The sequence below is a fragment of the Furipterus horrens genome, unplaced genomic scaffold (assembly GCF_987537825.1).
Source record: "Furipterus horrens unplaced genomic scaffold, mFurHor1.1.pri manual_scaffold_2, whole genome shotgun sequence".
NCBI lineage: Eukaryota > Metazoa > Chordata > Mammalia > Chiroptera > Furipteridae > Furipterus > Furipterus horrens.
The window spans coordinates 126060255-126084651 of NW_028327172.1; the positions used below are offsets into that span (position 1 = coordinate 126060255).

Genomic DNA, 24397 nt, shown 5'->3' on the forward strand with positions numbered 1-24397 from the left:
TTAAAATAAATGCTTACAAAAATAAATACCTGATGATGCTGGAAATCAAGGTTCCTAAACTGAGGCATGTTCTCATGCCTCTCGGTCCAGGTGTTCTATGACCCGAGCTGGCGAGCTGGACTCGCTGGTGCCGACAGTCTTTGACTGATCAGGCCTCAGGGTTTCAAGACATCCTGTGACTTAAAAGGAATCTTGCAGAGTACTCCATCCTCCCTGATGTTGCCAAAGAAACCAAACAAAGTCAAGAATAAGTGGTGTTTAACCCTGCGTGCTTTCTGTTAAAGTTGAAGGAACAGTGTGGCCGTTCCCATAATCTTAAAAGAATAGATGATTGAATTCCTATTTTTTGCTTTTGATAGAAATTATTCTTCATAGTTTATATATTAACCTCCCATTGTTTTAATTCCAAGTAAGTAATTGTATATTGTAATCATTATTGGAATGTACCTGTGAGCTCATTCTTTACCCTCCTTATTGATTTCTATACTTGCAAAACTCAATAAAAGGAGAGGTCTCTGCACAGCTCTTCGCTGACCTGCCAGAGCGTGCGGCAGCCCTCCATCCGACCCATTCTCCTTGCTGGAATTACTTCCGCGCCCTCGCCACGTTTAATACAACACCTGCATTACCCTGAAGTACTAAAAATTCTTGCTGTTTTTATTTTTTTTCTTTTTCTTTACTATGAACTATGCAAAGGGCATCTTACAGTGAAACAATAGACACAGGTTTCCTGAAATATGAAGTCTTTTCATCTGAACCTTATGCTACATGGTACAAAGGAACACATGCAAACCAACAACACTCCATCTTCCAAAACTGCTTCTCTTCATGTCTGAAGAAGAGGAAAAGCAGAATTTGGAGCCACACTGACTTTTCACAATGCATTTGTCCGGGCAACACCTTTCAATCGGCAGCCCTGTGCTGACTGAATGAGCCTGTAAATCTATAAGAAAGTACAAAAACGGCACTGTGCATCACCGAGGTAGTATTCCATTTCACCTTTATCTGCTTATCTGTGTATCACACAACACCTCTGACCTGCTTCTCCACCTCACAACACAAATTGCTGGGTGGCTTAGTCAGGTGTGAGAATGAGCACAAACCGGAAATATGAACTCAGGCAGCTGTCAAAGCCCAGGAGCAGGCAGTAACAAAAGCAGGCAGAATGTGATCCCAGCAGACCAATTCGCTTTCAGACTACAAGTCCCAGGAAGGCAATAACTGTTCCAGAATCCCTTAATGCCCCTAATGGTACACCTAACTAGTCATTTTCTCGTCCTAGAGACTCCATGTCTGAAACATTTCTAAACACTCCTGACCCTTTATTAGACTTGATGAGAATAAATTCTTTACCTGATTTCTAGATCTGCAGGAAGCCATTGTAATGTAATTTACCTTATTATTAAATAGCCCATGTCACTTAGCCTATGGCTGCATTCTGTCAAATCAACTTTCTGAACTGTAAAAAATTATTTGATTAACTGGTTGGTTCTTCTACAAGATGCTTTGGCAAAAAATATCATTTAGAAAATGATATGACTTTCAACGAAAATTAAAAGATTTAACACACCCAGATATAAAGTTATTTCAAATACATAGTTTTCATAATAATGAATGCTGTTAATTTTGAACATGAGTCAAAAGGAAATATTAAAAGTTCAGATAGTTATCTCTTTTTTTGCCTGTGGCTATAATGAATCATTGGACTTCCTGAGAGCTTTCTATTGCCCTTGGGTTCCTTCCTGAACTGAGCTTGGTATTTCTAGTGTCAGCACATATTCAAGAGACAGGCTCTACCTTCCTTCCACTAGACCTCTTGGTCTCAGATGCAGAATCCACAGGCAGAGATTACACTGAAAGCAAAGGAACCTGTCACATATATACCATGATCTTTATTTACATTTTTACTCTCACCCTAGAGTTGTTGTATCTATGTATATAAATGAATCCCAAGAAATTTAATGCAGTGAATGATCATACTTATTCCTATTGGGAGCAATTAACTCTTAACTTGCAACTCATACATGATTGGAACATAAAAGTATAATTTTCTCACCTATAAAACAGGGATGAAAGTTTCCATGGGTTGCAATGAAGGGACCATGAGATAATGTGAATGTACTGTGTAAAATGTTAAATACTGACACATTTAGCATCAATGATAACAACAGATATAAAACTTATAGTGTTAGTGACTACCTTGCATACAGTACTCATTTATTCATTGCAACAATGCTATTGGGTTAGTATTATTATTTTCTTAATTTTATTGATAAGGAAATTGAGGTTCAGGAAATGATAGCAGGGATCCCAGTACTTTGTCAATGTTGGTTCAAAGTTCAGAAATCTCATGAGATGTAATGTGTTCTTCCTTAGTCATTTCTTTGTACTTTGTTTAGAAATTATTCTTTCATTTCCATTAGAAGGTTAGTATGACTACATTCTAAATGTCTTAAGTGTTGCATATAAACAAGACATTTGTAATTGTTTTATTATAACTACCTAAAAAAAAGTTTAAATTTATTAATGTATATCTAGATATGACAAACTATAAGCATACCCAAGAGTCTATATAGTCTTTCCACTAAGTAAAAATTAATCCTGAACGGGGTATCTAGTTGCAGTAATTTTTGTTTTCTTCTGTACTCTATTATGAAGTAGGATAAGCATAATTCGCCAACTTCAGAGTCCCAGTGCTTTTTCCTTCCGGCATTGCTCAGAGAAGAGAAGCCTCTGGACAGCAAGTGCTTTGTGGGGAAGAAACAAGTCTCCATAAAAAGCTCTGTCAGATAATGAGCTCACAGATCTCGGAGGCTGAGCTTTCTACTCCTTAGCCATGATAAAAGTCTAAAAAACATGGTGGGCTCTCTTGTTTGTTTTGCTTCATGCAGTTTTCTATTGTGAGTGTTATTTCACCTACTTGATGCCAAGGCCCAAAACAAAAATACAAAAAACAAAAAGCCATCAGCTCCTCTTTGGTTTGCCCAAATCATCCACAGGAAATAACACTCGCATTCAGAGCCCGGCTGGCAGTTATCGTGCTGATTGCTTCTTACTGTCACAGCAGAACTGAAGATATTAGAATCAACATTTGCTCAATTTAAAAACAATAAGTCCAATAGTTGATAAGGGTTTATTTTTTTAATTGTAACAATAATTCTATTAATACAGCATTAGAATTGTAGTTTATTTTCAAAATAAATTAAATGTAAATATTCAGTGTTTATAATACATGTGTGAAAATTTGAATGTTTAAAAGCTTAATCATAAGTTTATAATGTGAAAATTCTTGTTTCAATGTTATAAAAAGTCAAATACAATCATAGAGCCCTCACTCCCTACTGGAAGGAACTGTACCTGCATAATGACAGAGATTATGCTTAGCGAGTTATAATTATGGTATTAGACTGATAGAAACATGTTACTCTAGAATATGAAACTATGTATAGCTCTTATGCTTTATTTTGGGGGTAGGTTTCCAAAATTTTTTAAAATTAATTTCTATAATTGGAAAAAACTTCACTTAAAATATTACCTGAAAGGAGCTAGATCTATCTTTACTTCTGATGTTATAGAAGAAACATTAAATATGCAGCATTTTCCTTAATATTTAATATTTTCTTTTTTGCTTCTCTTTCTAAATTATCATTCGTTTTCTTGCATCCAAGAAGAAAACTTATTTAAGTTGGTTATGGCTTAAAAGCAGAACTTTTCCTAAATTTATAGGAAGGATAGAACCAAAGATCATCACGTTTACAGAGATTTATAAAAACTGTGCCCATATGATTTTGACCCATTCTCCTCCAACCTCCCATTCTCTCTCCTGTGACCATGGAGACAATTAAGATGAAAAGCCGAGCATGAAATGGCAAGTCTTCCTAGATAAAGGTAACACAAAAACAACACAACAGTATCACAAAACAAAACACTACTTTCATGTAGTCAGTGGCAAACTCCCATCTCCCTTTCTTCTCTGAAGAGTTAGTGCAGAAGAAGCAACAGTCTAAAGCAATGCCTACAACTGGTAAGATCGGCTCTAAAAAGCAGCCCTGTGAAAAAGCCCTGTCACATTGTCCCCAACCAGAAGTCCCAGGGAGAATTTCCTACCAGATCAGACACACCAGGTTTTCATGATCCACACAGCCGAGCATCTGGCCGAAACTGGACCCCCTATAACCTTCATTTTGGAGAATAACAAAATCTGTCTAGCTCCTCTAACTCAGACACAATCTCCCAGGGATTCTGCAACACTGTTATATCTATTAATGATGTATTCCAGGTATGAGTGCAGCATCTGTTACCAGGTAATACCTGGTTCCTGGGCCAATTATCTTATTCATTTTTTTTTGTCTCTAGGGACAGGTTTATGTTCAACTTTTTCTCTCTATTAGATTAGATGACTATTGTCCCTGGGGACTATTTACCCTATTGGATACATTCCTGAAGTCCAGGCATAAAAGTTGTAATGTCAAAGTGAAATTAATGTCTTTTATCCCCCTCCCCTAAGAACTCTGTGACTCTTTCCTATGCAAAAATAATTAAACTGTATAATTTATTATTAGAAAAAGAGGATATTTTTTGTGACATTAACACTATGACTCATCTCTACCTTAATCTAATAAAGCATGTTAATTTGGAGTAAGAATTAGCAGTCCGATATTGTCACAAACTACCTTCTATGTAACTGCATTGCTTATTTTAATGTTTATTTTTAAATGTACTAGTTTTATAAAAGTGTGTTACTCAATTCCAGATAAAATTCCATTGTAAAGTGAAACTTATCTTTTACTATAAAAACAGGAAATACATTAGTTAATGCAAAAAATACGATAAGACCATATACATAATCACATAGCTCATACATACCCAGGATGTACTATATAAAATTATAGAAAACCAGAAGAGCAAAAAGAGAAAAAATAATAATCATTTTACTACCTTTATACAACTACTTTTTACCATTTGGGTAATATTTTCTTCCTGAGAAAATGTTTTCTTACCTGAGAGTGCAATCTCACTCTCCACTCAATCCAGGGAAGTCTTTGACTAAGAATTAGTCATGCTAAATCAATATCTTTTCCTCTTAAAAATAACAAAAATGAAGAGAATAAAATAAGCATTTTTATTATTGTTTCAAGAAGGCATTGCACAGTCTCCCCTGACTCACTTAAAGACAATATAAAGATGCACTGGATAATAAACCACACACACCTGAAACTGAATGAACACTAGACTCATAGAGAGCAGGATGACAGCTGTGGAGGGGGGTGGTGTGTTAGCCGGTGGAGGGATCAAATAAAAAGGAAAAAGGACTCATGGACCTGGACAACAGTGTGGTGACTGCTGGGGGTGGAGGGATTAGGGGGATAAATGCTAATGAAAAAAATACAATAAAAAACTTTTAAAAAATAGGAAGTGAACGAACAGTTTGTGTGTCCGTGTAAATGGGCATTTATTTATTCAACACACATTGAATAAGCAAACAGGGAAACAGAAAACAAAACAAGTGTGCAACTATAAGCCAAATTTTGTGATAGGCACTGACTTCAAAGCTAGAAAAGTGTAAAGAAAGTCACAATGGATTCGATGGGCGGGGAGCATAATCTGCATCTAAATAGGGAGGCGTGGGATGATGGCGGAATCAATAGGGAGCGCTAAAAAGGTATTAAGGAGCCAGATTTTGACTGGCCTTTCAAACGGATCAAGAGAATTTGGATTTTCCTGTGGACAATGGATAGACAATAGGAAGCCATGGAGGGTTTTTACCACTAGAGTGACAAGATTAAATCAGTGACTAAGATAATGCTGAAAGCCCAGGAAGAGATGGAAAAAGGAAAGCAAGTGAGGAGACAAAAAGCAGTGGTGCCAGCATGAAGGAAGGCAATAGGAATGACTAGACAGAAATGGAAATGAGAGCCAATCACACAGAACTCCGTTGTGAATTAGAGGTGTGAATGAAAAAGAGGCCACATACCAAACTGACAAGCTCAGGGGAGGCCTGCACGGCGGCCTTACAAACTCAGAGACCTAAAGTAACCACAGAGGACGGTCTGAACATAGAAATTCCTAACTAAAAAGAGTTATAGGTAGTCACATTCTTGACCTGCAGCTTCCTTGACAAAGGTCAATCTTTATCTTCAGTGGGCCTGTCCATTGTCTTTTTACAGCTATGATAACATACCCTTGGAATGTCAGAGTAATTAATTCACTTTTTCCAGACCCCTCAGGGCACAACCTCCTACCAGAGCACCAAGAAAACACAGAACCCCTGGACACAGGACACACAACCCCTCATCGTTCTGTTGTTTCAACTCTATGTGCTGTGGTAATTATTCACTATCCTGTACCCACCAATGGAGACAAAGTAGGTGTGTGTTTTACTCTTTACCCAATCTCAGAGATTTTCCTGCCTTGCTTTCTCCCACCTCCCAAATCTATCACCAATAGAGTTCATGTAACAAGGCTCCTTTCCGAGTCTCCTTTTTTGATTTTAACTTCTCACAAAGGCAAATGTTAAGAACCATCTGGTAAGATTTTTTACAGTACCTGGGTCCCCAATGGAACTGTTAATTCTGAAACTCTGAGGTAAAGCCTGTGCATGTATATTCATGGGAGAAACAAACTCTCCAGGTGAGTTTGGCCCAAACACCTGGTTAGGGATCCAAGACATAAAGTATGGCTCTCAAATTTTTTTACCCCAAAAGAACTCAGTAATTACAAAGAACTGGAGAATCAAGTACCATTCAAGGTGGTGCAATCACAAAATATCAGGACTCAAAAAATACAGGTTGAAAAAGTATTTCTGCAAATATGAATGTAGGAAGCGTCATTGAAAACCACGTCCAACTCAAGACAACCCTGGCTACAGAATTTTCCAGAATGTCATGTACAATAGGAACTTTGTAATGTTCTAAAGCACCATGTGGCAGATTTTTTGGCAGAATACTAAACTAAAACTTGCCCTTCCCACTGTTATACAGACTCTCTTATTTTAATGTATATATAACAAATTTTAGTGAGCTTTAATAAATTTCTCAGTAGTTTCCTAGTAGGTAATATTTGTTCAACCAGAAGTTGGGAGTCCTAATTTTTTTATTTTTCAGAAGTATCCATGTGGATCAGTAACAGACTGCATGCACAATGATGTTTGGGAAATGGCTTTGACAAGACAAGACAGCCTAGAGAGGATATACTATCCATTTTCAAATGCATACTAGCCAATCATGCAGAAGTGGAAATAAAATACAGCTCAAGTCAGAACTAGAAGTAATAAAGGACTAAGGGAAGGATACAACTTTCACGTCAATTATGGAGAAGAACCTTCAAATGATCAGAGCTACCCCAAGCAGAATGGACTAAAAGAGGCCTCTTAAGGTTCAAGTTCTCAGGTTCTGACAATGAATGACCAAGTCAACAATAAGGAATTGCTTTATCCAGGTAGAAGACTAGTCTTCATAACAACATATTATATGCTATCATATGATAGAAAGAAAACATAGTTTCTGACGCTTGATAGCTTACCCATATTTTTCCTTCTAGCCCCAAAACAAAGTAAAAATGAACAATGATATAAGGCAGAATGCTAATCTTCATTTTTTTCCTTCTGATTAGACCTACTTTCTCAATGTTGGGATGTTTTTAATTCAGAACAACCCAAAGCATTATAGGTTAGTGCCACTGATTCTCTTAAATGTATCAACATAGAATGTGGTATGTTTTTGGAGCTACCAATTAAATAAAACCATGGAGTAAAATGTAATGTGATTTATAAAGTAAATAAACCTATCTTATCATCATGTCATGAAATATTTATTGTAACTAGCCAATCCTTATCTTATTTAGTCTATTATTATTAAACATTAATCTATTTCAATTTATGGTGAAAATTTTTATTATTTTTTAAAGATTTTATTTATTTTTAGAGAGTGGGGAAGGGAGGGAGAAAAAGAGAGAGAGAAACATTAATGTGTGGTTGCCTCTCATGCACCCCCAACTGGGGATCTGGCCTGCAACCCAAGCGTGAGCCTTGACTGCCCTTTGGTTCAAAGGCCAGCGCTCAATCCACTGAGCCACACCAGTCAGGGCTGGTGAAAATTTTTAAATGTGTAAGGCAGGTCATGGTTTTTCAAACTTCCTTTTAAGAGGATGTAAACAATAAGTTTGCCATCTATTTAAACCTAGAAAACTACATAAACCAACTTTTTTCTGATTAAGCCTCAAAATGTTCCTTGACCTATTCTTAATATTCTCTTATTTTTACAGTCAGAACCAAGTGTTGCACTCCTCTGTGGAGCCATTTTTCTTTCACAAGAACATAAAGTTTCCTTCTTCACGAGAGTTCCATCTTACCAGGCAACAAGAGAAAGCAAAAACATATTGTTCTGACAAGTGAATGCTTCTCAAATTTGATCTCAGCAAAATAAAAAATTTGTTTCATTTCTCAAACCTTTGGGTCATTCTCCAAGCAAAACTGCTACTGTTAGTATCACAAATTCCAAGTACTTATTTACAATACTAGGTCTAAAAAGGGAATAACCCACAGTTGATGGGGGCCCAGCAAATGGAAAAGTCTACTTATGACTTAAGTACTACTGCTAGGAAGCTAGCTATAAAGCACCTCCAGCCCTGGCTAGTGTAGCTCAGTGGACTGAGGGCCAGCCTGCCAACAAGGGAGTCACCAGTTCGATTCCCAGTCAGGGAACATGCCTAGGTTGCAGGCCAGGTCCCAGGTTAGGGGGCATGAGAGGCAACCACACACTCATGTTCCTCTCCCTCTCTTTCTCCCTCCCTTTCCCTCTCTCTAAAATTAATAAATAAAATCTTAAAACAAACAAACAAACCCAAAACACCTCCAATCACATGTCTTGCCAATTGAGATGCCAACACCAGGCCTGGATGGGGAGCTGTTAGTATGTCACATTGGGAGCTCCCCAGGTGAAATTTAAAACTGGTCCCCATACACAGAAGACTAGGAGACTGAAGAAAGAGGCAGGCCGCTCCAGATTGGTAGATGGCAGTTTTACTAATCAAGGAGACTTACATATGAGTCTTGTCTTGTGTGCTGCAAGACGAGTAGGTCTCTGCACCAGCCCCCCAGGACCTTAAGTTTATATAGATGCCTGAATGTGGTTCAGCCACGTGCACAGTCCAGATGGTCTCAACAACACAGTGCTCCCTCAGGCTGCATTTTTGAAGTGGCTGAGAATAGTAGGCAGAACCTGCACTCCAAGGACAGGAGAGGGCTAAGGAGCCTCTGATTGCCCAAGTGTTCTTGGGTGGGGGTCAACCAGCAGTCACATCCTCTTAATGACCTCCTCCAACAGGAGCTAAGAGGGGAACAAATAAACACATGGAAGAAGCTCTCCCATTCTCTGTGAACTCCTGATGGACTTCTTGTCTCAAGAATGAGAAAACTGAGAAACTTAGAGGAATCCACTTGAAAGGTTTCCCCACCACAGGTCTGCCACAATTCAAGCACATAGAGAAAACTGATGTATGATGGTCTCTCATTTTACTTCACTAAGAAACCAAAGAGCCATGCCTCTTTTGCTGAAATAAAAAAGAAAAAATGTCTTTAACAACCAAAGACTTTCTTGAAGCATAAATTTGCAGGATCTTTACTCTGAAATTTTCAACTACTATCATTTTCACTTATTCATATATTTACCTTTAGTGTGGATAGCATATTTAGACACTATCACACTTTTGTTGAATAAGTTATTAAATGAGATAATCTCAAGTATTTTGTAGGAAATAAATAGTAACCAGTGTCTATTATCAGGAGGACTGGCTCTACTTTTTTTTTTTTTAACTGAATTTATTGGTGTGACATTGGGTAATAAAATTATATAGGTTTCAGGTGTACAATTCTATAACACATCATCTGTCTATTGTATTATGTGTTCACCACCCCAAGTCTCCTTCCATAACCATTTATCCCCCATTTACCTTTTTCTATCTCATTTTCTCTCTCCCTCTTGCAAACCACCACCTTCTTACTGTCACCTGTGTCTATGAGTTTTTTCATTGCTTAGTTCCTTGAACTTTTTTCAGCCAACCTGAACCCCCTTCCTATCTGCCAGCAGTCAGTCTGTTCTCTGTATCTACGAGTCTGTTTCTATTTTTAGTTTTATTAGTTTATTCAGTTTATTAGTTGTTTATTCAGTTTATTAGATTCTACACATAAGTAAAATCATACAACTCAAATAAATAAAATCAGAAATGAAAGAGAAGTAACAGACAGCAAAGAAATAGAAAGGATTGTAAGAAAATATTACGAACAACCTTACGTCAAAAAATTGAGCAACCCAGACAAGATGGATATATTCCTAGAAATATCTAATCTTCCAAACTGAATCACAGAATCCGAAGAGACAGATTACAAGTGAAATTGAAGCAGTAATCAAAAAAATCCCAACAAACAAAAGTCCTGGACCAGATGGTTTCACAGGTGAATTTTACAACATTCAAAGAACTAACACCTCTCCTCAAACTATTCTGAAAAATTCAAGAGGAGAGAAGACTCCGAAGCTCATTTTATGATGTCCGCCTTTTTAATCCTCATTCTAAAACCAGATAAAGACACTACAAAGTAAGAAAATTATAGGCCAATATCCCTGATGAACATAGATGCTAAAATTTCAATATAATGTTAGCAACCCAGATCCAACAATACATTAAACAGGTCATGCACCATGATCAAGTGGGAGTTTTTCCAGGGATGCAAGGCTGGTATAATATCTGCAAATCAATAAACATGATACACCACATAGAAAAAATAAAGACTAAAAACTACATGATCATATTCATAGATGCAGAAAAAGCATTTAACAAAACCCAGCACTCACTTATGATAAAACTTTCAGCAAAAGGGGGTTAGAGGACACATACCTAAACATAAAGCAGCCCATATATGACAAACCCACTGCCAGCATCACACTCAGTGGGCAAAAACTCTAAGTGGTTCCCTTAAGATTAGGAACAAAAGGAGGACTGTCCGCTTTCATCACTCTTAGCCAACACAGTACTGGAAGTCCTAGCCACAGCAATCAGACAAAAAGAAATAGAAGGCATTTAAATTGAAAAAGAAGAGGTTAAACTCCCATTATTTCCAAATAACATAATACTGTATATAGAGAACCCTGAAGATTCCACCAAAAAACTACTAGAACTGATAAATGAGTTTGATAAAGTAGCAGGATACAAAATTATTACCCAGAAATCAGCTGCATTTTTATACACCAATAAAGAATGGTTAGTTATACTTTACACTATATTTGTTACTACTGATTGAAGATAAAGCAGAGCTTCTGAAATGTTTCCAAATGTTCTCGGTGCAGCTAGCCCCACTTTTTATAAGCCATATTTATATAACAATGCTTTCTTGCCTGGCTCTTTCAAAGTAGATTATAGGTTTCTAGAAGTGGAGTTGATGTCATATATTTGCTTTCCCCTCCCCTCTCAGTACCTATACCTTGGTAGTGGGGTTCCTAGGTAACAGGGCTCTTTATGTTGTATTTGGAGCATAGATTGCAAGGCGATTGGAAGTTACCTTAGAAATTTAATTTCCTCCTTTCCCTTTTGATCCCACAGTCTATGGTGCAGACAACAATAAAGGTATAATAAAAATGTATGTGCTGGGCACTCTTCTAAGGGCTTAATGCATAATAAACCGTTTAACACTCACAGCCTGCTAAAGCAGATTCCATCATCATCATTACCATCCCCAATATTATCATCATGTCCCAATTTAGAGATGAGGAAAATGAAGCAGATAGGCACTAATTAGCCTGCTAGTGAGAAGGCCACTCAGCTCTTCCATGGTAGAACCAGGGCTTGAACACAGAGTCCATTATATTACAATACCACAGTGGACACTCATCTTGACACTTGTGAAAAAAATGAATAATCAATGTAAATAAGAGTCAAAAATTAGCCGGAAGTCAAAGAGACTAATACCTCCCTCCCCACATTGAACAGGAGCCCTCTCTCTTTATTTTCCTTTTTAAAAAAGTTTTATGTAAGCACAACACATACAAAAAGCTGCACAAATCAAGTGAACATCTTGATGAAATAATAAAAGGTGAGCATACCCATATAACTACCACCCTGACCAAAGAAACCAAACACCACCTGCCTTCTATAAGCCTGTCTGATATCCTCTCACCACTACTCCCTCCCCTTCCCCAAGAGTCATTATTATTCTGACTTTGAACATCATTTACTAATGTTTAACTTCATATAAATAGAAACATACAATATATATTCTTTTGTGTCTTGGTTTCTTTTGCTCAATGTATGTGCATTTTTGATTTAGGGTTACATACATCTTGCCTAACTGCAAGTAGTATATGCTTCACTTGTTATTTTAAAACAGATAAACTTAAATGATAGGCAGAGATTGTCAGCAAGTTCACAAATACACCAGAGAGAGTGAAAACACACATATGTATTTACAAGAGGAGAAAAAGCCTTCCAGTAACATACTGGGATTTCACTGAATCCATGCCTCCTTTTGATTATCACAATGCAGAGCAGCTAACCTCTCAGAAGTCCAGGTTCTGTCATTTTTAAAAACAGCATGCCTCTGGGCAAGTTGCCTCATCATCTAAATGTTGCTGGGAGGATAAGTGAAATGTAAAGGCACTGTAAACTGTAAAAAAAAATGCTACTCTTATTTCAGGTGGTGTTCTGATGTTGAGGTTCATCTTAATCACCTCAGATGATGATGATTCTTTGATTCCTCAGGATGATCTGCGGGAGCTCAGACCTGGGTGGAAGCTTCCTCACTCTGGTAAGGAATTTTATATATACAAAATGTGTGTGTGTGTGTGTGTGTGTGTGTGTGTGTGTGTGTGTGTGTGTTGTGTGTTGTGTGTGTAGTGGCACGGGGTGGAAGAAAGGTGAGCAATGCTGGACACCAAGATTTGAAAGGGTAAGTAGTTATAGCTATTCTTGGATCTTATAGGACCCCTTCCACATAACTCCCTGCAGAAGCTGGAATTTCCAGTTAGGAAATTGGGTTTCCAGAGTTATTCCTCTTTCTTCCAGTTTTCCTGGAGACCAACCCCAGTCCTTTCATCCTTTCTGGTACCAGAACATTTCTCCAACACAGGCGGCATGAAGGGGGCTTAGCCCAAACATGCCAGTGGTGGTGCTGGAGGGAGGGGGTGGTAGTACAGAACAGCTCCCAGAGGAGGAACCAGGGTGAGGGACAGAGGCTGAAGCCAGCAAGTCAGCCGCAGTTCCAATCCTTCGGCTGCCAAAACAGATGCTGCGGAGACACTGCTGGGCTGGAGCAGGGCGCTGGGAGACGAAGGGACTGTGAGCACTGTGGCAGGCTGGAAGCACCCGGGAGAGTTGTGGGACCCTGGGGCGCTACCCTCCGGAGCCCTCTTGCTTCCTCCTGCCCTTCTTCCCTGTGACTATGACCTCCATAAATGCAGAGATTAGCACAGGTGTTTCTCCTGATTTAGATGGTGATGGAAAACTAGAATACTTTATATACTAAACTAGTTGTTAGATCTGCTCCCAGCTATGGAAGTTAGCATACTAGAGGCCACAGAAATCATTCTGGAGCAGAAATTATTTGCAATTTGCAGTCATGCTGGACAAAAGGCTAATATCCTTATAATATCCCAAGTAAGCAAATAGCTCATTAGGTACAGATAATTCACAAGAACAAATGGAAAACAACAATATAAATTAAAGCAATGGGATATCATTTTCACCACTAATTTATCAATTTCTTTTTCTTTTTTTTTTAATGTGATCATATTCAATGCTAAAAAGGGTAAAAACTCTCCTTTCCTGGTGGAGTGTAAATTGGTTCAACTCTTGTAGACATCACCTGGCTGTAGATATCATAAACCTTGAAGAGTCATCCCCCCGGATGCTACAGTTTGTTATTTTATATTTTAAAAAATATCAGATAAGTGAAAAGACTAATATACAAAGATGTTCAGAGGACTATTTCTAATAGTAAAATACCAGAAATTTAATATGGTCAACCTTAGGGACTGGTTACCTAAATTAATTTAAGCCCAAACAATAAAGTATTAAGTATCTACTAAAAACTATACTTATGTAGAGGTTTTAGTGACATGAAACATATTTATAAGGTAAAGCAGAAAAAGAGAGAACCATAAAGTTGTAAGGAAATGGCATGTAAGTGAGCGTGAAGTGCCCAGTGCAGTCGGCCCCTGGCACATCACAGGGAGCTCACTGTTGGGGAAACTCACTGAAACGTCAAAGCGGGGCTGAGGGCGAGGTGGCAAAATAACTGGTGGCCTCTGGGTGAGAATTAGGGGCATTTTCTTTCCTTAGTGTTCCTATTTTTAATGTTTTCATTTATTTTTATTATAATAAATGTCTTTCTATAGAATGAGAAAAAATTAAAATAAACAAAACACTAAAAAAGTACTTTTTAATTCTTCATATTGCAGAAGCTGACATCTAAGAATAGGGACATCCCCAAACCACAAACATTTTTTTTTCCCCTGTCAACTGGGGGTAGTTATTATTTACCATTAGCTCTTAAAACCTGCCTGGAGGAAAGCCTGGCTTGCAGGCAGTACCAAGTGTCAACAAACTCCCAGTGTCTAAAACCAAGCTGAGTCTGTGAAGCTAACAGGAGAAACAGACAGAAGTATACTTCATAAGAAATGTTCCACATCTGTGTGTCATGGTTTATTTGAGACGAAACTGGAAGTTCTTATGACAGAAACATTGTTCAAGGTGGCATGGCTTCCCCCAATGATTAAAGTGTTGATAGATACTGAACAAATAATATTCAGAAAATTATATTTCTTAATGATTGGAGTATTTACCTATACAATTTTGTGTTTATTAAAGGTTAATAGGTGTTTTTTGTAGATATTCTACCCTTAAGTAAGTGTTCAGGATCCACTTAGTGAAAAATCAGAAGACAACAGACACTTGTGAGATATTTGCAAGTATAAACAAGTAAGGTACTTTACACGTTTACAGTGCTGTCAAGTTTTCAAGTGCATTGTTTTATTGATTGAATATTTACAGTAGTCCCTCTCTATATCACAGTTCACTTATCGCGGCCCCACTGTATCATGGGATTTTTAAAAACATTATATTTAATTATTTATCGCGGATTTTTCACTATATCGCGGGATTTTGCAGTACTGTATATGTATGTTGTTAAAGTTACATAGGTTTAAGAGTGTAGAATGTGTTTAAGAACATAAGTAGTATTCACAAGTGTGGAAAAGGTTAATAAGGGAGTGAGAAAGGTTAATAAGGGACTGGGAACAGTTTATAAGTGTGTGGGAAGGGTTTATAAGTCTTAAAATATATATAAATACTAAAATAAATGTAAGGTTCATACTTTGTGGATTTTCACCAATCAGGGGGTGGGGGGATGGCGGGTGGGGGGGGTGGGGCTCTAGAATGTAATACCCGTGATAAGTGAGGGAATACTGTATTCCTATTCAAATAAGGGAACAATGGAACAATCCAGGCGTGAGTGACCAAGACTTAAGTAAGGCCTGCAGCCTGTTTCTCTTCTTGTTATCCCTACATGCAAATTCCAACTTCTTTAACCACCCAGTGCTCATCTCCTGTTGTGTAAAACTGAAAAAATAATACCTCAAAGGATGATTGGAAGGATTTAACAGTTAACATACGTATAACATTTTAAAAGAATGCCTGCAATCAGTAAACAGCTACTTAAGTATCAGTTATCAATATCAGTACTCCAGAATGAAAATCTACCTTATCAAGATCTTTAAGTCCATGTCGAAAAGTCAAAAAATTGAGAAGAAACTATAGATTTTGATATTTAAAGTACTTTTTATTGAGCGTCCTATCCTCTTATTGTAACGATTATCACTGATAGCCCAGCTTTTAAATGCTTAAGGCACCAATGCTCTTCAATAAGTCTCACACATTTTTCTTTCCATTAAGTCTCCTAAAACAAGATCAAGAAATGATCAATTTCAAAACACTTAATTTCACTAAACTCACTTCACTGAAAAAGTCTACTACTATAGTCAGAGTGGGCCTAATATTTTAAAAACTTTTACATTTTAACCCCACTTCTATGAATAGAAAGAGCTAAGCAAGTAGGCCTAAAAGACAAAAAAATATATTAATAATTAGGATAAATTCAAAGTACTAAATGATCAATTTTTGCAATTTTCAAAGACATTAAAATTGTATCATTCAGTTTTTAAAAATTGACAGAAATGTCAAATTAGGACATACTTGCAGGAAATTTTAGAAAAGTGGGTATGGCTCAGCAAGACACTCTTCTAAAAGCAAGAAATAGACAAGAAATGGACTTTAATGGGGTAACTTTTTTTTTTGAAATCACTTTAACATATACATATACTTTTCAGGTAAATGCCTATACTCACCTAATAAAGTTAAGTGAAAAACATATATTTCATTCATCTTTTCAGAGTCTTCAAAGAATGATCTTGTATACTATCCATTAAGAGTTAACAAATAGTCAACTCAAAAAATTCAGACTCAAAACTCAAGGGATCATTTAAAAAGAAAAAACTAGCTCCAAGCATGGGTGTTAATAAAATTAAGGACTGAGCTAGAAAATCAAAAATTTATCTTTAAGAAATTGGAGTTATACTTATTTCACTTAAAATATGATCATAAACCTGATTAAAAACATAGGGGTTCCCCACCCCAAAATACATTATATCAATGGTAATTGTCCTTATCAGACTGCAATTACAAACTCTTCTACAAAAACTTTAGGAAACACTAAACTGTGAAATCCTGAAGGAAAAAGAATAATATTAGAAAACCGTGACTATCTATGCGGCAAAATTGCTTCTAATCAGCCTGTCTTATTTATCTCAGCAAAGATAAGTTTCAATCTTTTTCACCTGTGCATTTTTTTTTTTTGGTCATACAAGCTTAGAGTCAAATTTCACAAAGTTCAGAGTAGGTGTCTAAATAAAAGTTCCTAAAAGCATTCATCATTCCAATCCAGTATAGTAGAATAAAGAAACTCAAAACTAAAAATCATGAGTACTCAATATAAAAATGAATCATGATAAATACATAATCTTGAACTTAGATGACTTATATAGATCTGCTCAATGAACTTAAAATTACAAACTTATTTTTTTAATCTAGGACAATAATTTTTATAAATAAGATTAATCTAGCTCTAAAATAAATTATTGTTAAGTTAAATATAATAGAGAATGTTAATGTTGTTTTTTAAAAACTCTGAGTAGCTATGCCAACATTGCACACTTGTACCTGCCCGAATATGCACGCAATCAGAATATGGATAAGAAATGATGCTATGTCTTAGCATTTTAGTAAAGCCATGTTATATTTTCATTCTGAATTCCCAAGTTTATCTATAGAAATAATATCTGTGGTATATGTAACTACTCTAGGTGAACTTTTCTTCTACTCTCCTAACACAGATAAATAGAAAGTAAATGGGAGCAGGTGGATTTGAAGCTAGGAACTAGAGTAGGTAAAGAACTAAGGCAAATTTTGTTAAGTGTTGTCTGGTTCCTATTAATAAAGGGCAGCCTGACTCACTTGTGTCCATACATAAAAAATTAAGTGGGTCTTGGAAACAATTTTTAGATAACTCATCCTAGAAAATATCTGAACCTAAAATATCCAGCTCATTGAAACAAAGATGAATTCTGAATACTGCTACACTCCTTTATTTTATCTAGTTGGCTGAAGACTGATTATAATGGTGATTCTATGCTCTCCTAAGTATTTTTAAGTTTCCATACCCCTCATAGTTCTTCCATTGTCTAAATTGAAATATTCTTTTTAAGGAAGTATACAAAGTAACTCTTACATCTGAAGTGAGTTGACTTTGTAGTTAAATTCCAATGCGATACTGACACCTAATATTAGCACTATCATCTCACATTAAAAGCAACAAGCAGCCTTCTCTAAACCAAAATTTAACTCCCCATTTAACAAAGGCCTTAGGTAAAATTCTTACCATCATATACTGTTTACAGCTAATACAAATAAGAAATGAATAATATAGTCAAAAAGGAATCTGCATTAACCCTGGGAAGCCTAACAATGAAAATTGCATAAATATAAATCACTATCTTTAAAGACACATGAACGTTTTCAGATCAAAATTTCCAAGCAAGATTTTATTATCTTTTAGGATTATAACATAGATCATATTTTTCTTCTGTATACATTTTCTCACTTTTTATTCTTAATCTAGTTCATATTAGGCCAATATTCCAGTGCTTTCTAAAGTTTATTGAATGACAGGTTAAGTTCCTCCCACATAGGGCTTTTAAATCTTAAAGCTAATATGAGCTGTGATTCTCTGAAATAAGTGGCAAACAACATAATGAGTACATTGCAGACACAGTACTTTCCTAGACAGCTGACCAAATTTGTATTTGCTGTAGTGCCATTGATTAAATGAGACTCTGTGGCTTTTTCTGTTTCATGACCCCAGATTGCATTGTTTTCCAGCCATTTTTCTTATAAATGCATACAGCAGGTCATAGGATTTTAGGGATCAACGCAAAGCAATTGGCTCTACAGGAAAAACAGCCTGCATTTTAAAGTTTGATAGACATTATGATTATGTATTTTGAGTAAAACATTAATACAGGCTTACAATGCTTTTATGTTTTTTAATACTGACATTGTATGTCATGTTACTTTCTAAACCTCACATATAAGAAAAAAATGTATAGATATACAATTCTTTTAAATACTGTGTCTTTTAATTTTTTTCCTTAGGGAATACAAATTCGTGGATAAAACACTTTCCTTAGACAGACTATTTAATTCTAAAAATTACTACAATATTTTATAGACCTTAGAATACAGAACACAAGAAATAAAAACCCTTATAACATCATCTTGGGAGGCTGGAGGGGAAAAAAGTCAGAAAAATATACAAAGCATTGAAAAGCTGGATGGGAAGGATGCCGGAGGGGAGAAGGGGAGGATTTCAGGAGGTTCTAGGCAAGCCCTGTGATGACGTCAACTCACATACATAATGTTGCAGCAGTCAGCACAGGCCTCCTGCTTTCCTATTGGTGAACACTATGTCAGCCGACATCAGAAGATAATCATCATTGGCCAGACATTTACAACTGGAGCAAGAAGCATCCACTGCTGTGAGCACAGACCTGGCAGGCTGCTGAAAGGGAAGGCAGAGCCTAGCTGCCCTTCTCACTCAATGAATTTTTATGTCACCTTACCAAGCACTAGGTGATTTTGCTCCTTGCTAGAAGCCTTTATAAATTAAGTGCAAGATTAGTGAGAATAGCAGGTAAAGGCCAGAAAACAAAATGCCTCTCTTTTCAATGTTGTAAAATCACCTGAGGTTTTCAGAGTAAAATTTGAACTCAAAAATGCTATAGAGCTAAAAGCAGGCATTTTCTTCGACCTCGTGTAATAAACTCATTTACCAGATAACATTACCCCAGATATTTTTACTTGACATGAAGTTTCAAGATGAGGCTCAGGATGGCTACCCAAGGGAATATACTCCCTTGCATTTCAGTTGCTTTTCTAATTTGTTATAGTTAAAAACTACTTGCTAAAAAAGTAAAAAAGTCTATTTATCCTGTGTCTAGAACAATGATTATGGGGTTAATCATTCATCAGAGTAGCAACAAGTTTGATAAACTTGCCTCAGCTGGACCCTTTAGTGCTTATACAACACCACTCCAAAATAGGGGCCCCATTACATTAATATGTAATAAGGTAATGAAATTGGATTATAGAATACATTTAATAAACTATCTTTACTTAAGGTCCTCTTAAATGACACTAGGAAGTACAGACAGCATACTGACAAAACAGCATTCCTGGTGTCCTCAAAGTGCTCCAAAAGACATCATAGCTCATTTTTTGAGATAAAGTATAATTCTCTAAATTAACAAGTTTTGTTTGAGGCTATGTCTAAAAGATTTTTAAAGGACATCTGCAAATGATTTCTCAAAAGACATAGCAGAAGCCTCACAACACTGCATTTTCCTCCAAAATATATTTCAAAGCATTTTAGGTTAAGGAGTCTAGAAAGTTAAGGCCTGTGGTCTCCTAAACTTCCCCTGCCCCCAACAGGGTCTAAGACTTAGTTACTGAGCTCCATTCTGTTAACAAGGAAAAACAGAAAGAAAATCATTTTCTTTTACACCTGGTTCAAGACTCTTTGGTTTTGGAGTTATGGGAGATTTATGAAATTGGGCACACGCACTCTGGAGTAAAAGAAAAAAGCAAGACAATTAAGATCAGGAAGACTTGTAAGTAAGAGGTAACAGCCAGCAGAGTTCGTTTTTGTTTTGTTTTGTTTTGACTGCAATAAGCAAGCCAAGAAGAACATAAAATCCACAAAAAGAGAAAAAGCAGGGAGGGTGAGATCCCTGTATGGGTCAATGACAGAGTATTCAAACGCAGGGGGAGGCCAAATATCTTAAGCATCAGATGTTAACAGGTAAGTTCTGGCAATAAAGAGGGCACCAATCATCATTTTATAACTCACTGCACAAGCATTTTCCCCAACATCTGCCACGTACAAAGCCTTCTTTGAGGCGTTCGGGTAATCTAGAGTGGAATGAGACAGGAACTGTACTCTAAAGAGATGATGGTCTGTCTGGTAGGAGGCACAGACCTATATGCACATATTCGTGTATATAAATAAATGCCAGGAAGGAGACTGCCAGAAGAAAAGTACAGATAAGGAGCTACAGAGAACAGTGGTCAGAGCGCAAAAGGCAATGCTAAGTTGGCAAATTTTTGCCAGTTTCAGTCCCATGAGGGTTAGGCCCTGTCTGGCTCAGTGTCTACTTGTTGAGTGAATGGAGAAAAGAGGCGGGAAATGGTACCTGGAGGAGGCACAGAAAGTGACCTCAGAGAAAAGGCAAAAGTAAAAGATACAGTCTTGGCTGCAGTGGCAGTGATGCAAGGGGTGCGGGGGGAGCTGACCGACAGCGAGTGGGGGCAGCCGGCGCGAGGGGAAACCGGCTCCGGAAAGGCAGGCTCAACGCTGGTGCAGCAAGTGGCAGGCATGCCGACTTAGGCTGCACGAGATACAACAACGACCGCAGAGAAGGGAAGACCCCAGCCCTCAGCGGCTGGGCGGGCCACCGCCCCCAACCAGCCCTCAGCGCCGCCTCCTACGCAGGAAGAAGAGGAAGTGCATCTGGATGGGGAAGGTCCCCGCGAGGGGCTCGGCTTTCCCAAGCGCCCAGGCCTTTCAGTGTCTGGACTCTCCTGGGATCAAGCCTCGAGGTGTACAACCTCCTTCCACCACCACCCACCCCGGGCGCTCTGGGCCTCGGCAGCCCAAGAGGGGCCCCCGCCCCGCTCCGCGCCACCGGTGCCTGCCTGGTGCCTGCCTCACTTCCAGGCCTTCCCAGCGGAGCGCGTGCCCCTCCCGGTTTCCGGCTCTGGCCGCAGGCGGGCCTCCTGCCCCCGGCGCCCGCCCGGCGTTCTTCAGCCGCGGCGCCTCAACCCACAAGCGGGCTGGCCGGGCAGGAGGAAGCGAGAGCGGTGGCCGAATTCGTCACCCGGGGCTAGTCGCTACTGCTGGGGTCCGGAGGAAAAGAAGTTGAGCCCCCCCCCCCCCTCCCAGCTCCAGCCCGTGGAAGCCTTGGCCCCTCGAGCACTAGTGTCTCTGGTTTCCCACTGCCAAGAAGGGGGAGAAAAGGCAGGTCGTCTGGGCTCTGGGCACACGGTGGGCGGGGTCCCTCTGAACCTGGGAGCCCCCGCGTCCTGAACCCCCCACCTCTTCCAACACCCGAGAGGCGGCAGGCCACTGCCTAGCTGCGAGTGTGTTCAGCTAGCACTTCACTGATGGCCAGAGCTGGGGTTAAGGGGAGGTAGGGAATGTCTGCCACAGCAGGTCTGTCTACAAGAGCGAGAAGAGCACGCCCTGCTCTGTTAAATATCGCAAGGTGACACTGGATTGCCTCCCACACAGGGACTTACAAAAAAACTGGTGGACAGAACACAGTAGAGAAGTAAGATGCTTTCCCGGATTATAAATGTGTCGGGAGAAGAGCCCCCAAGGGCTCTAGGGACGCAGATTTTAATCCGTCTCAACTCCACTCAGCAGCCTCCCACTGAATTGGAACTGAGTGTGTCCAAAAGGCGTTGCTGTAAAACAAACTTAATGGCCTGGCTCCACTCGCTTGGGTTCATTCATTTTTATTTCTGTTTTCATTGTCCCTTCCCCCTCCCTCCGCCTCTTTATGAAGCCGGAAAGGATCCGCGAGGGGAAAAGGGTCCAGGAAAGGAGGAATACGGCTGGGAAGCGCACATAAGTGGGAGAGCTGCAAGGAGAAAGAAAGGACACGAGGGATGGGGAGAAGGCGAAGACCAGAGAGCTGAGGACGGCGGGTGGGTGAGGGTTAAACGGAGACGCAGCCCAGGCTCTCCTCCACCGCCTTGCACACTCCGCTTGCTTGCGGGCGGCCAAGCAAGAAAACCCCACTCTAGATGAAAGCCAGGAGGCAGCACAGGTAGGGAACCTGGACTGTGGCATCTCTCCCGCCTTCCCTGCCACGCAAACATCTACTCTATGTACACACAGACACACACACACAGAGAGACACACACACATGTGTTCCACGTTATATAATGTCTCGAAGATGCAAGTGTAGCGGCAATTCGCACAGGGGCACCCAGACTTACGCGCTTCGTGCAGCCCTGGTGTCTCAGCGGCGGGCTCTCTGCGGCCCGCGATTCCCCACTTGGTTCACGCCCAGACGGGGAACACAGACACTAAGGTGTACCGGGAAGACGCGCAGGGCTCCCATACACAGATCCCGCGAAAGCATCACCTACCAGTTTTCCTGCATCCATTGGATGGCTTCATTCTCGTTGAACTGCTTTTCGAATTCATATTCTTGTAAAGTCAACACTGACATGTTCATTGGGGCTGATCTTCGGAGACGCTATGTGTTCTCTACACAAAATAAAATAATCTGTAAAGCGCTAGGTTTCGAGGGCTATGCTTCCCCCACCCGCCCCCCAGGTCTTCCCCTCGCCGCTGTGTCGCGGCGATGGTCTCTCCCAGCCTCTCAGCTACATCCAGGGCTGAGCATTGCCTGCGCTCGGCTCCCAGCTCGGCGTTCCGGGGCTCTCCTCCTCCCGGCGTCCGCATCCACCGTAGGAGGAAATGAATGCCTTGCGGTCTTAGTGCCCGCACGTTTGTCCATCACCCTTTTTACTTGTCTACAGGGAAATCTCCTCCCCCTCGTGCGATTGGAAAAATTAACCCCTTGCGAGGGAGAGCGAGAGCCCGCGAGACCTCGGGTGAGCGAGACCTCTCCAGCCTGGGGGCGTTTTGCCTAAGCGAAGGTGACTCGAGGAGTAGAGAAAGGAAGAAGAGAGGAAGGAAGTGGTCACGAGGTCATCCACAGCCCCCAATACCGACCTCGTTAGCTGCCCACCCTTGTCTTTGAATGTAGTTTCGGCGAGCGGGGCGCAGCCCTAAAGCGCGCGTACCCGCCAACTTGGCAAATAGGCGACAGGAAATAGTAAAACCTGCCAGCTGTCTTGTAAGAACTCCAGGCAAATCTGAGCCGAGATTACACGTGAAGAAAACGCATTTCCCACCTCCTTGCCCATGCCCGTACCTTTCAGGTCCTCCACCCCGGAGCTATGGCTTTTACTCACTTAAACCTGGGGGCCAGGCGGCCCACAGAGCTCCAAAATGACTTGCCGGCCGGGGATGCTGAGGATAGGATGAGGACGGTGGAAAGTCGAGAGGGAGCTGTAGCCCGAAGAGGGAGATAAGTTAGGTGAAGGGTTTTGGGGACGGGGAGGGGTAGAGTTAATGAACTGAGCGAGACAAAGGGGAAAGGAAGTTAGCAGATAGGAAAACTGGATTAACTGGTCCAGTGCAAAAGCTTTATTTGTATCCGTGAGAAATTTCTCTTTATTGTGCGGTAGCTGGAACAAAATTTTCTGAGGAGAGTACCAAAGGTGATGTTGACCCCTACTGACCACCCCCCACCCCCTCACATCAGTGTTTTAGACCCAGCTTCTATATACACCCTTCTTTCTTTTCTCAGGGGAAAACGTATTTTCTACTTGGTTCATCCCTCCATTCATTCCTACAAGTTAGGAAAAATGAAATATGAGACATGGGACATCTAATAATATAACCTATGGGTGTAATTGTAAGCTTAGAATACAACAATAAGGAACCTCTGCTTTAAAAATTAGGTGACTATTAGGACCAGGAAAAAATTTCCCTCTCTCTCGTGGGCGGCTCCCTACCTCCCTGGTAGTCCAAAAACAGGGTATTTTCATTCAAAGTCAGTAGGGTGGAAACCACTGAAAACTGGGAGCTAGGAGAAACATCTCTGTCAAGGAGGAAAGTATAATAAAAAATTAAAGAAGGAGTTTCAAAAATCCACTACTAGAT

General features: G+C 39.6%; 1 protein-coding gene across 3 annotated transcripts in view; it reads right to left on the bottom strand.

The window, feature by feature from the left end:
* Positions 1-23777, bottom strand: part of ELOVL6 (ELOVL fatty acid elongase 6) — a 137179-nt gene extending 113402 nt beyond the window's left edge. The window contains exons 1-2 of one of the 3 annotated variants that reach the window (XM_090266417.1): positions 23644-23777; positions 22810-22930 (exon numbers count right to left, since the gene is read on the bottom strand). In XM_090266417.1, coding sequence (XP_090122543.1) covers positions 22810-22898 — 89 coding nt within the window. In that variant the 5' untranslated portion in view covers positions 22899-22930; positions 23644-23777. Of the gene's footprint in view, positions 1-22809; positions 22931-23072; positions 23206-23401; positions 23478-23643 lie in introns of those variants that run through there. The other 2 variants (XM_090266418.1, XM_090266416.1) reach the window with 2 other exon arrangements.
* Between the last annotated feature and the right edge of the window lie 620 nt (positions 23778-24397).